This window comes from Takifugu rubripes, chromosome 21, assembly GCF_901000725.2.
Source record: "Takifugu rubripes chromosome 21, fTakRub1.2, whole genome shotgun sequence".
In the NCBI taxonomy this organism is placed as follows: domain Eukaryota; kingdom Metazoa; phylum Chordata; class Actinopteri; order Tetraodontiformes; family Tetraodontidae; genus Takifugu; species Takifugu rubripes.
Genome location: NC_042305.1, coordinates 11469202 through 11481635, shown reverse-complemented (window position 1 = coordinate 11481635; position 12434 = coordinate 11469202). Strand labels below are relative to the sequence as shown.

General features: G+C 43.8%; 2 protein-coding genes across 11 annotated transcripts; one reads left to right on the top strand and one right to left on the bottom strand.

Annotated features, from left to right (window-relative positions):
• Window positions 1–673: 673 nt before the first annotated feature.
• LOC101063754 (protein N-lysine methyltransferase FAM173A) lies at window positions 674–3186 on the bottom strand. 8 transcript variants are annotated; one of them, XM_029829070.1, is made up of 6 exons: window positions 2821–3186; window positions 1914–2087; window positions 1537–1603; window positions 1246–1370; window positions 1124–1174; window positions 674–1053 (listed from the first exon to the last, which is right to left on the bottom strand). In XM_029829070.1, the coding sequence occupies exons 2-6, from the start codon at window positions 2079–2081 to the stop codon at window positions 868–870; spliced, it is 597 nt and encodes a 198-aa protein (XP_029684930.1). In that variant the 5' UTR covers window positions 2082–2087; window positions 2821–3186; the 3' UTR covers window positions 674–867. The 8 variants fall into 8 exon arrangements, 3 of the variants coding, with proteins under 3 accessions (XP_029684930.1, XP_029684931.1, XP_029684929.1); XM_029829071.1 differs by having other exon boundaries at window positions 1120–1174; window positions 1499–1580; XM_029829069.1 differs by having other exon boundaries at window positions 1499–1580.
• A 131-nt stretch (window positions 3187–3317) lies between these two features.
• rab3c (RAB3C, member RAS oncogene family) lies at window positions 3318–11928 on the top strand. 3 transcript variants are annotated; one of them, XM_029829066.1, is made up of 5 exons: window positions 3318–3425; window positions 4647–4871; window positions 7036–7154; window positions 9567–9691; window positions 9838–11928. In XM_029829066.1, the coding sequence occupies exons 1-5, from the start codon at window positions 3408–3410 to the stop codon at window positions 10026–10028; spliced, it is 678 nt and encodes a 225-aa protein (XP_029684926.1). In that variant the 5' UTR covers window positions 3318–3407; the 3' UTR covers window positions 10029–11928. The 3 variants fall into 3 exon arrangements, with proteins under 3 accessions (XP_029684926.1, XP_003974839.1, XP_029684928.1); XM_003974790.3 differs by lacking the exon at window positions 3318–3425 and adding an exon at window positions 3607–3763; XM_029829068.1 differs by lacking the exon at window positions 3318–3425 and adding an exon at window positions 3611–3837.
• The last annotated feature ends 506 nt before the right edge of the window (window positions 11929–12434 follow it).

Sequence of the window (12434 nt, the reverse complement as noted above, 5' to 3'; positions counted from 1 at the left end):
TTGCAAGAACACCTTCGTCGATGACGGAACGGACGTGAACATAATGTGAGGAGACAACGCGGATTCTATTTTCTAGCCGTTCATATGATCAGCTGAATCGCTGCCAGATTCCACCCACAGCATTAATGAAGCCTGGGGCGTCTGTGGCCCATCTGTTTCTTTAAATGCAACAAAAGCGGGTTTATAAGATAATGTACTTAGGGAAAAAATGAGCACAGGCAATAATAATCTTTATGTTATTCAGGAAGGATTTGATTTCAACACCATTCTGTAGCACTAGCGCCTCCGAGTGGACGATCCACATACTACACGATAGAGACGCAGTTTCGTCCACTTGCAGATAATCAAGTTTGAAAGCAAAATAGGAAATAAAGCAGAGACCATGCACAATCTTTAAATTCTCTGGATTTAAAGCGGTATTAATGGGCCTAAATCTGGTAGATAGTGCTCCTATTTGCATAAACTGAGCCTTATTTTCTGATATAAACTACAATTACTCTTGGGTGTAATTTCCCAGCAATCCAAAATTGAGAGTACTTTCAAATTTATTTTACTGCTTATACTGTTTAACCTCTTCAGACTATCCAGACTCAGGTGGCCCATATCATTAAAACAAACCAAACTAAATCTGAGTATCCTTGAGACATCAGGTACAACACAAAAAATACTCAAGTGAAGCAAACAGAAGTTTATTATTGCTGAAAGTAAAACTGCTTTAGTGAAGTTTTTTAGCCACAAGTATTTTCTGGACATAAATTATTTACAAAATAGGCAAAAATATGTTAGAGGGCCAAAATAATATTTTATTCATATGGTTTTAGTGCACTTCTGGTTAAAGAAAATAACCCAAAAATCATTCTGACATAGTCACACCTCAGCTTCTGGGGCTTTTCGCAGGTGTGCACGAACAATGCCAATGTCATAAGCAAAAGTCTGATCAAGACCAGAACCAACAGATGATTGTACTGGCCAGTCAAGGATGGGAAAACGGCAGGAAATGACACGTGCATCATCAGGAAGCTCCTTTAAAAGCTTCTCACTCAGAACAGCCATCTGTAAAGTAAAAAAAAAAATTGAATTACTTGAAAAGTCACGCAGCAAAGAAGAGCAAAAACATACAAACCACTCCTGGTGCCAGGAAGGCAGTCACGTTGTTGAAATGGGATAAATCAGTCTATGAGAGAAGAGCATCTTTAAGTAGGTTAAAAAAATACTGAACTCCCACTTTTCAAGACTATTTTTTACCTTCCAGAAGTCTTTGTTGACAAAGGCCGCCTGGCTGGTGGGCAGGCCGTTCCAGCGGGCCTTGTTTCTGGCATAGGCCACCAAAATAGAGTTAATCTCAAAGCAGTGGAGGAGGCTGCGAACACCTAAAAAGATCCCATGTGTTGATAAAAGCGCTTAAAGACCAGTACGTCACTTCACAGAACAGATTCTGCAATTTAAGATTTGCCATGTGTGTTTTCTTTCTGGAGGTAGAGAATAACAGCACACTCACCACTCTTCCATCTCCTGACCCCAGATCTACTAACCGACCCGTTCGTCCCTCCAGCAGCTTCATTATATTCAGTGTTTGAACTCTACTGGAGGGTAAATACGGAACCTGGGCCACAGTGCAAACACACAGGCTGGGTCAATACAAAAGCACTCACGATCGAGGTGGAAAAAGTCAGTTTCTTCACATCTATTTTGATTACAAAAGAAAATGTCGTCCAGCTGTAAATTAAGATATTAACTTTATGCCTCAGCACACTTACTGTTTTGTTCCCTTCTCACATCTGTTGCAATGACAGAGCACTTTGCTCCAAAGTAAGCAAACCACTATTAATGTGCAAGTTATATTTAGTGTTTTTCTTATTTCATACTCACTCTTTTTTTTTTTTTTTTTTAAGAAATTGAGAACAAAAAAGAACCTTGAGTTTCCTAGGGATGGTACCAAGGCCAGGCAGAGCAAAGGTGCTCCACACTCCATACACAGCTGTGAAGAGAGCACCGAGGCAGGCTGAGACGGCGGGGTGGGGTCTGTGGGGGGACAGGACCCCAGTGTGGTCTTCCAGAATCACATCGATTGAGTCCTCCATTGCAACCTGCATGAATGAAAAGTCTGACTGTTTTCGTGGGACGGTGGGTGCAGATGAAGGTATAAAACTGTGCAGCCTTTTGCAGATTTTTCAAGACATTAACACATTTTGTGTTGCTGCTATCGACATGGACAGTCAGCCGATGACAGTCTCAGCTTGTTATGACAGACAGCTTCAAATGGGATTGGCTCAATGATGAAAATATCATCGCCTGCTGAAGTCACACTTGGCACCTGTTGAATTTCCTCGGAGAAACTGGGCCATTATTCATTCAGTAACAACCTCGGTTGCTGTCAAACATTATGGAAGCTTCACGGTGCAACTGTTATCTGATTTCTGCCAAAACTTCCGGATTAATGATAAACCACATGGCGGCCACGTCGGGTCGAAACCTATGACACATTTCCAGCAGCAGATGGTGCCCTTACGGCATTATGCTCACAGAAACATCTAGAATAGTTTCATTTTACGCACACACGGAAATAGAGGAAATGCAAGCTCGGGTTAAACTTTCGCGGACGTTTTGCGCAATCACTCACCCCCCACACCCCCTAAAATCAAAGTACAATATGAAAACATCATGTTTTTAAGGATTAATCGACATACATGTCCAACATATCTACGAGCCAACTCACTAGTCGACGCTTTATGTGTATAACTGAGACAGAATCTGCACAGACTGGGCATGTTTTGGGTGAAGCTGGGACAGAACAGGGACAGACATGTTTGAGCAGCCTACCTGACCTGCCCTCCTTTTCTTCTGCGCAGTCTGCAGATCCTGGGGTCAATGGGCAGTCATATCACCCCACATCCCGCCCCACAACTTCACATACACCCTATCAGACGTTAGTCACCGAGTCCTTAAAGCAGCTGTCAAAGAGGGAGAGGTGACGGTGTTTAATCCGCGCTGCGCACATTGAATAGTGTTTGTTGTGTCTGGTGCAGGTGGCTCTTTACGCATTGGTGATGGACAACGTCGGCTTCAGGTGTAATGAAAATGCCATTTGCAGTAAAACGCTTATGACATATTTAACATCAGTAATGTGGGCGGATTAAGGAAGCCTGTGTGAATACATTTTAAATTAGCTCAAAACAGATGCGCCCGCTAAAAGCTCCCTAATAATATTATTCATCACCACTCCAGCCTCTTTTATTTGTTCAGCCGCTGCCGGCTGCGTGGGTGGGGGACGGCAGGAAAACCGGCGGAGAGTGACGCAAATCGAGTGGCCATTATATTTCTTGCTTTTTTTTTTTTTTTAAAGGACAGATGATGCTACCCAGATAGTGCGTTGCTAGTACAGTGAATTTGAAACCAGACAACAGAAAATGGATTTGTATGGGAAGGTAAGCGCCAGGATCATTTTCAGTATTTGTATTGGTTTATGTTTATTCGGGTTTTTTGATCTCGTTCAAGATGCGCGCTGAATAATGTAGTTAAAGGTCTACATTCGGAAAAACTACAACCCCCATCAAATCTAAATGTCCGCACGTGACGCGAGAGACGCCCGCGTCAAACGCACTCTGCTGCTCGTGCTCATCTCACGCGAGCCAGCCGCGTCAGCGCCGGAGCGCGTGCCACATCAGAAGCGGAGGGGACAGCTCCCGGGTGCTGAAACAGAATTCCTGCATTTGACACAAGAAACAGACACAAATAGAGCCGAGGCCTCAAACCCCAAGAACAGGTTTGTCCGCACGACGACAGCGACGCGCTTCGATAGTTTCTAATCCGGCTTCCTCGGGAGAATTTCACGAATAGGTAAAAATGACCTCCTGCCCAGTGCTGCTCGTCTAACATTAGCTGGCTCTTCTGCACCGCGTTAATTCATATAAGATCGACCGCTTTTATTGTAATGTGTGCATATGCCAGGGCTGGGCACGTAGATTAAAAGCAGCGTCCTTGGAAAAGCTGTTTTCTATACACGGAAGCGGACGGAGAGCGATGCTGGATGTGCCACATCGAGGCACGGCATCCGTCTGTAGCTGGCTGCTCAAAACATTCACCTTGGAGCTAAGAGAACCATGTTCATATCGTCGTGGTGTGTTTTTTAAATAGAAATATACATCAGGGAATATATAATTGGTACAAGAGCAGATTTAATGCGAAAACAGATGAGACGTGTGAAAAGGATTTTAAATTATGAAGGAAGAACATCATCTTTAAATAGTTCCTTGCAGAGCCCCAATTGTGGCTTGAGCAAATGTCCTTACATTGGGAAAAAAAAAACCACAATTCGAATTGTGCCTACTGTCAGCCAGTCTATCCAATTACTTTCATTTGAATTAGCTGAAAACAAGCTCAGCCCCTTGGGAACGTTTCTTATTTAATGGCCATCAATACATTATCCTGCTGTGATGGTCATGCTGGTTTGCCTGACACAGCCTTCTGTCACCTCTGATCCGCGGCCTGTTCAGCGAGCTTGCACAGCGCACATGAACAACATGGAGCTACTGCTCTGGTCTACTTCCTGCTCTGTTTTATGTAACAGCTGGCAGTCATTCGGAAGCCCGAAGGGTCACATTAATTCTAGGTGAGTCTTTCAAGTCGTTCTCTTATTGTTCTCACAGATGGCTGCCACTCAGGATGTGAAAGGGAAGGGAGAGGGAGGTGACCAGAACTTCGACTACATGTTCAAGCTGCTGATCATCGGCAACAGCAGCGTGGGCAAAACGTCTTTCCTCTTCCGCTATGCAGACGATGCCTTCACTTCAGCCTTCGTCAGCACCGTGGGCATCGACTTCAAAGTGAAGACTGTGTACAAGAACGATAAGAGGATCAAACTGCAGATTTGGGTATGAAATATTAACTTGAGATCATGAAAAATTCAGACCCGAGTCCCCAAAAATGTCCGGCTCTGAAATAAATCTGAACCGGGAGGCCATTACTGAAGACAGTCCTTCCTCACAAGCATCTCATCTCACATATTTATCCTGGAAAGAGTTTGATTTAGTTTTCTTATTTGTTTTCTGAGAAAAAGCCACAGCTGCAGGTTCCAGGCAGACACATTTCCATTTGATTTGATGTTGGAATGCAGGTAGCGTCTGCCTGGAGTCAGTTTTCCCTTGTCCTCCAAGGTCTTCTGGAGGACTACCCCTGCTTTAAGGGGGAAGGGGCCCTTTCCAGAGGCCCAGCCCCTGCGTGTCTCTTGTTCTCCTGTCTCGTGTTCCAGCAGAGTGACTTCAGCCTGCCAGGGTAAAACAGACTTGTGCCCACATCGCTCTTATCTAACCAATACATTCCTGAGACTGACGGGATGATTCCCGATTCATGCACACTGCGTGCAGACTTGTTTGTCCTGAAATTGCAGTTCAATTTAAGGACAAAACTGCACAGGTTTTGCATTAATTCCCCCCATTTCACTATAGCTTTTTCTCCTGAGATTAAAGATTCAGTTATGTAGATAATAGAAGCCTTCAACAATGGCTTCCTTTGCTTTTACACTTTGTGATGTATGCACAGAGACAGATGGAAGTGCCAACATTACTAACAGGAGGCTGGTAAGTGTTAGTTTGGCACACTGGTAAGTGTTAGTTTGGCACACTGGGTTGAACACCGAAGCAACACCTCACTCACAACGTGTGGGAAACTGAAGAGCTGTCGCGGCTGCTTAATTAGGAGCTGATCGGAGCCGTAGAACCTGGCTGTCTTGTGGCAGCTGAGAGATAGAGACAGCTTCCCCATCATCCTCTCTGTGTGCTGCTCTTAAGGCTGGGCTTTATCTTGACCATCTTATTTGGATGTGGCAATTAACCATATCCTATCCCATATATAATGGCACAAATAGAGATGAGGAGAGTGTCCGTGGGCTGCAGACTACAAGAGAGGCTTTTCCAACTTTTGTTTTTCAGGGGCCGGGGAACAGAAAAACGAGGCTAAAGTACTAAGATGACCAATTAGCTGCTCACCTTTGAAAGTTCATGTAGATTTCCACTAAAAATGCAACCGTTAGTTCTGCATATTGCATATGACTGACAGCGGGCCCGAGCTCCATGTGTGTGAACGCCTGACAGAATGTGAGCGCTGTGTTTCTGCGGACTGAAGGTCAGATCCGTCCTCCGGCTATAACAAGCGCATTGATGTCGTCGGCAGAGGCCGTGTGGCGGCAGTGCTGCTCCGGCCTGCTGTTTCACAGGAGCCAAGTAGGACAGCCAGAACCTCTCCATCATGATTCACACCGGCCTGCAAACACATTTGTTGTGGGTGGAACAACAGTGCAGCAGGGACACAAATGGGATTATTGCTGTTTGACTTGCAACAAAACAACAGACGCAGGGGTCCGGGAACCATTTCTCTAAAGATATCATGAGGAAAAGGCTTAAACAAGCAGAAGTGCTGGCCATTCTTTTCCTTCCTAATGGACAAATGCTTTTTGTGCAGCAGCAGCATCTGTCTGAATTGGGATTCATTAGCATTTTTTTCATCCTGTAGCAAAAGCCGCAACGGTTGTTTGTTTCCAGGGCCATTTGTGGGCAAATGCTGCGCAACCCCTGCCCCCCTTGCTTTCCGAGCAGTTGCTTCGGACTCGCCATGGAAAGTCGGCCTAAATTTCACTGATCCTCCAGTGTTTAAAGGGCCGATTCTAAACAGACGATCTCTAAATATGCTGGCGCGTGCAGCACAGTTGGTGAGGAAGGTGAGGAAAGAATCAATCACCTCAGTCCATGAAATCAAGTCCTGAATTGGGCATGTCATCAGTGCAGACCAGTTAGCATAACGATCGTTTCCACCCCGTGAACAGCGGTGCTCATTATCTTCTGTAGATGTAGCAAACTGAGCGGCTGCTCCATTAAGGCTAAAATAACCTCCTCATACTGTATGAAGACCAGAGATTGATGTCTCTTCATTTAACACGATGAAATATGCTGTGCGGGGTCCGATCAATGTTGCTGAGCATGACAGCGTGATTATAATCAGAAGACTTACAATAGCGCTCGATCCACATGTCTCCGCTTGTAGGACACAGCGGGCCAGGAGCGCTACAGGACCATCACCACTGCATACTACCGTGGAGCCATGGGCTTTATCCTGATGTATGACATCACCAACGAGGAGTCCTTTGGCGCCGTGCAGGATTGGTGAGTTAGGCGATGCGCATCTATTTTAGTGTATTTTTGAAATGATGTTATCTCATATCCTGTTCATGCTTCCTGTCTGTCTCAATAATGAGAAGAAGCGTTTTTGATATATTTGATTGCTTCCATGCTTCTCCCTCACAAATCGGATCTTCCACCCTGAGCAATTTATCAAGCCCGTATCTCTTTACGCATTTCTGCTTGTAGTGCGTGCCCATCTTTTGGTCCCAGCCTCATTTTGCAGCTCCAGGCAGTAGGTCCCAGAGCTTGTGAGTCACACAAAACAATGTCACCAAAGGCCCAAAAGTCTTCTATTTCCCACGATTCATTCATTCCAACCTCAGGTTTCTGGGTTAAGATTCCTGCTCCAAAAACTTGTAAAGTTATGCCATTTCCTTTTTAAATGTCCCTCTTCCTTGAGCAGAGATACTAATCTGCCGGTGGCAGTGTTGAATAAAAAGCACATGGCCATGATTTGCATATTGATGGTGCAGTTTGGGAGTTTGGGACAGTATTTTCTGAGTGTTTCTGGTGCAACAACACCACCCAGTTTCATAATGCCCCTGACTTTCTCGGATGCAATTATGTGATGATAACTCAATCATCATTAGCAGCTTCGACGCTACAGTTGCCAACTTTGCACAAAACAAGATTCTCCCAAGAGGCGAGGTCAGAGGCAGACTCTCAGGTCACACTTCCACGGCTGTGCGATGCTTGAATGGAGCGCCACAGTCCAGGCCGTCTGTGATGGGTATGATTATTAATTGAGCCAAGTGTGTCACTGGCAGCCTGGGCCCTGTTACATCAGAGCGCTGGCGTATCAGACGCTGCACAGACCTGTCAACCGTGTGCGAGGAGAGAGACTCTTTTCACTCCCCGCACAGGCACTGGATTTTTTTCTATTTATACTTTTGCCACAGGCTCTAACTCCACTTTCCCTTTCATTCGTGGAGGGTGACGAGGTTGTTGAAAAGTCAGGTTGCCCGGGAAACGACTCTTTCCTGGACTCTAAGCTTCTGACGTTCTGCTCATTTCCTGAAAGACAAAATTCACTAGTGGTGTCAGAAATTGAGGGTTTTTCCCTTAATATTGTTTTCATCAAGGGGTTCCTCGTCATAGAATTGAATAGTCTTGAGGGAAAAAAAGAATTAGATGAATATTTTCATATATTAAGTGAAAGCTGCCAAGGTGTAGACTTAAAATACTCTACATATAGATATCCAGAGTCAGCATTTGCTGTTTTTCTCACTTGTTCCTTCTCTCCTCCCCCTTTTTACTCTCTTTCTCCCTTAAACAACATCACCACAGAAGTCACTTTCTAGAAAAAGAAACATCTTTTTTCTTTTCAAGATACTGGACTTTCTGCATATAATTTATTATTTTATGTAGGAGGAAATTTTAATTTGCCTAACCACAACGACACCAAAACGACCCACTTATGTCCAGTATGTGGGCATTTGCGCCATCTGCTGTTTCTTCTTGGTATTGCAGCGAGTGCTATTTTCCTCGATAAAACACTTGTGATACAAATCTGGAAGCAGATTCCGCCCAAAATTGAGTCATTTGTAGAACTTCATCTTCTAAATTTTCACAAAAAATGTCAGTGACTCCTCTGCCCAATAATCCTTACAAACAGACAAGACGAAGCACTCAACACCGTTCCCACCTCAGCAGATTCAGTAACACTGAATGAAAAAAATCACTGAATAAATCTTTAATCATGGTTCAGACCTGATACCGATACCATCGACTCTCCCCACTGATACCTGATCCATTTTATCCGCCAGTAGCGGATAAATATCCTATATTATGTTTCGTCCCTACTCTGCATTTCCTGTAAATGAGTCCATCTAAACAGTAAGTATGAATTACTTACATATAGTACATAATACCATGATTAGAATACCCTCATGAAATTCATACAAGGTTCAAATGTGTGCACAAATGTGTGTAATATATTAACACAAAGATCATTGGGGCATATCTGGAAGCGAGTGTCAATGTTCACCTCTAAGTTCTTCGGATCAGGGCAACTCTGTTTTTAGCTCTATAATAATAGTTCAATACAGTCCAATACCGATTTCCAATACCTTTTATAACCAGAAATTAGATCAAGCAGAGAAAGAAAGGGAAATTACAGAATAGATGGAAAATAACAGCATTTTGACTACTACTTGTGTGCATTTGTGTCATGAGGATCAGTCGACCCAGTTTTCCAGCTTTGCCACGAGTGATTCATGTAGGACATGATGCTGCGATGGGTGTGATGTAAGCGTTCATGACCCGTCCGCATGTCCTCCGCTCTGTCATCCCTCTTGCTCCTCTTCTTCCAAAACAAATGACACAATAAAAGGTCTGAAAAGTTTTAGGCTGTCCATTTTTGGCAGCCTTTGATGGTTTATTGTTTCTGCGCAGGTCGACCCAGATCAAAACGTATTCGTGGGATAATGCTCAGGTAGTTCTGGCTGGGAACAAGTGCGACATGGATGAGGAGAGAGTGGTGTCAGTGGATAGCGGCAGGCTGCTGGCGGAACAGTTGGGTAAGTCGTGAGGACGTCACATTCTCCACAAGAGCAGAGAAACATTTTTGTTTCTGCAGCCATCCGTGGCTCAGGAGCCAAAATGGGGCAAGGTTTGATGTGTAGATTGCCGATGTTTCCATGTCTCACGTCACTGCTCTTTCCAGGTTTCGAATTCTTTGAAACCAGCGCCAAAGACAACATCAACGTGAAGCAGACCTTCGAACGCCTCGTCGACCTCATCTGCGACAAGATGTCCGAGAGCCTGGACGGCGATCCGGCCGTCACCACAGGAGCGCCTAGCGCCAAACTCACGGACAGCGCTCCGCCGCTCCAGCAGCCCGGGTGCAACTGTTAGTGACTGATGATGGCGAAGAGTGGCGGGAGGGCAGCGCTGCTCCTGCACGGCGGTACAGTGTACAGAGTTCTGCTCCTTCAGCATTATTACTCCTGCTCCTGCTGCTTTTGAGCTCCAGCTGAAACCCTCCTGAGTGGTAGACTCACTGTCGTGCTGTCTCTAAACTTTATCACATAATATCACAGGTGAATAAGAAAAAAAACAAACAGATATAACCCCTGTAAAATACCACAGAATATTTAGAAAGACACCCTGTTCTCATCTTCTAGTTCTGCCGTGTGATGGATGAGGCTCGAAATAGTCCTCTGTCATAATGTACAGTTAATCTTTAAAATCCCTGCATAATTAAAGTGCTTTAATTAATGTTTCATTTAAAATAGAAATGATCTATTCTCCTTTTGTAGTTTTTCTCCTAAAGCTGCCAGATCGTGTGCACTGGTGTAACAGAGGATGTAGCAGCCATCACGCGTGTAACGACCGTGCTAAAGTGGTCGTGCACGAGTGCGCGTTTAACCTTTGACTCACAAAGGAGTGTAGTTTGTTCTTTGAAATAATAAAAAAACACAAACCTGATCATGAAAAGTGGCCTTTTTAGCATCCTTAAGACGGCCTCTGTACGCTCCCCTGTGAGCCCCATGTGTCATGTTGATGTTCTGCTGTTTGTAGATGTGTGAAGTATCTGAGGTGACCCTTTGTAAGTTTGATGCGATGAGCATGCTGCCAAAACATAAATCATGCGTACTTTTACATCGACAGACACATCTGGTAAGACTAATCCCACACGGAGCAAAAACCCCCCGTTCATTGATGGAAGCGCCGGTGAGACCCAGCAGAGCGCATGGTGTCAACCAACTGATCATGCACTGAATAAACAGCCATATAAACTTTTGCTAGACTCTTTTTCAGTCAGCATGCTGTGGGTCACTTTTGTGCGTTAAATTCAAATCCTTTGTCAAAGAAAATAAACCTCACCCGCTTGAAAAAGCGGACTTCCCCCCTCTTATCATAAAGTCCACACGTAATTTAAGTTGAAAAGAGAATCTACAGGAAAACGCAGAAAGCCTTTATGCTTTGCAGTTCATAAAAAAAAGTGCCAAAACATTACCTTTGTTTTAACGTGTGTTGCATAATTAAAAACTCCAAAACATTTGCATGAAGTCAACCCTGACTTTTCTTAGTAGCTATATATGATAAGTGTGTGTGTACATACATACATACGTATACATACATATATATATATATATATATAAATGTCACTGTGTTACAGATTTAGAAGCATCGTCACAGCACTTGCTGTGAGATGCAATGGGCCAATAAGTGCAATATTGTATGAAAGAATGTAAATAGTCCCCCCATCCCCGAGTATGGCGACTCTCTGCAGTGTGTGATTGACAGAAAGGCTCCGAAACTGCTGTACAATCTCCAGAAGAAAAAAAAAAGCCATGGAAACGTGTGTGTGTGTGTATGTGTGAGGATGTGTGTGCCCCTGTCATGTTGAATTACATCATATAATGTATTGTTTGTGTAGACCTTTTTGTAAAAATGTATTCACATACTATTCGCTGTTCCTGCTGGGTGTCCATTGAGCTTTTGTCATGTCCAAATGAGGTGTTACTGTAAACACTAGGGGAATAACTTATTTTATGCCATTCTGCTGTAACTCCAAGACTAGAGCAGTGACACACATACGTAGAAGTGTGTGTTTCACATTTCACTTCTACAATACTCTTCATGAAAATACCTGTACTGATTTCCATTCAACATTAAATGAAAAGTGAAATGAATATGCCCTCATAGTCTTTCAGTATTTTACGTTATAGCCAAATAGATTTGTTTCTAAGTGCAAGCAAGGTAAAAAAAAATGTTTTGGAGATAAGAGGAAATAAACCAAGTTCAATCAGTTGGCGTGTGTGTTTGTTCCATCTTCACGCTGCAGAAAATATGGATGTGAAGGAGGAGCTTTACTCCCCCTAGCGTTAGAGGGCCGCACCTGCAGCTGTCAATGAATATTGGTATTCTATGAATTATTTTCAGTGACTCTAAATAAAAATGTCTGGTTTGTGTTGTTTTTTGATAACATGTTTATATGTATCTTACATCTTGGATAATTGTCGTATAAAGCTGAATTCTGTGATTTAAAAAAAGACCTTTAAGATCTCCTGATACAGTCAGGAAGTCTATGCCTGCAGTTTTTATTTGAGCCATACCATCATAGTTCATAAAACGGGGTCAGCTACCTTCAACCATCATCTTAGTTAAATAGGCCAAGACTGCTGTCTTATTGGCTCTCCTCTCCTCTCCTCTCCTCTCCTCTCCTCTCCTCTCCTCTCCTCTCCTCTCCTCTCCTCTCCTCTCCTCTCCTCTCCTCTCCTCTCCTCTCCTCTCCTCTCCTCCGCGTTATTTGCC

Coding starts and splice junctions, on each gene's coding strand:
- LOC101063754 (XM_029829069.1), bottom strand. CDS start 2,081: ATGGAGGACTCAATCGATGTGATTCTGGAAGACCACACTGGGGTCCTG. Junction 1,371..1,498: donor GGTCAGGAGATGGAAGAGTG/GTGAGTGTGCTG, acceptor GGATCTTTTTAG/GTGTTCGCAGCCTCCTCCAC. Junction 1,054..1,123: donor CCTTCCTGGCACCAGGAGTG/GTTTGTATGTTT, acceptor TTTACTTTACAG/ATGGCTGTTCTGAGTGAGAA.
- rab3c (XM_029829066.1), top strand. Junction 4,872..7,035: donor GGATCAAACTGCAGATTTGG/GTATGAAATATT, acceptor CTCCGCTTGTAG/GACACAGCGGGCCAGGAGCG. Junction 9,692..9,837: donor GCTGCTGGCGGAACAGTTGG/GTAAGTCGTGAG, acceptor TGCTCTTTCCAG/GTTTCGAATTCTTTGAAACC.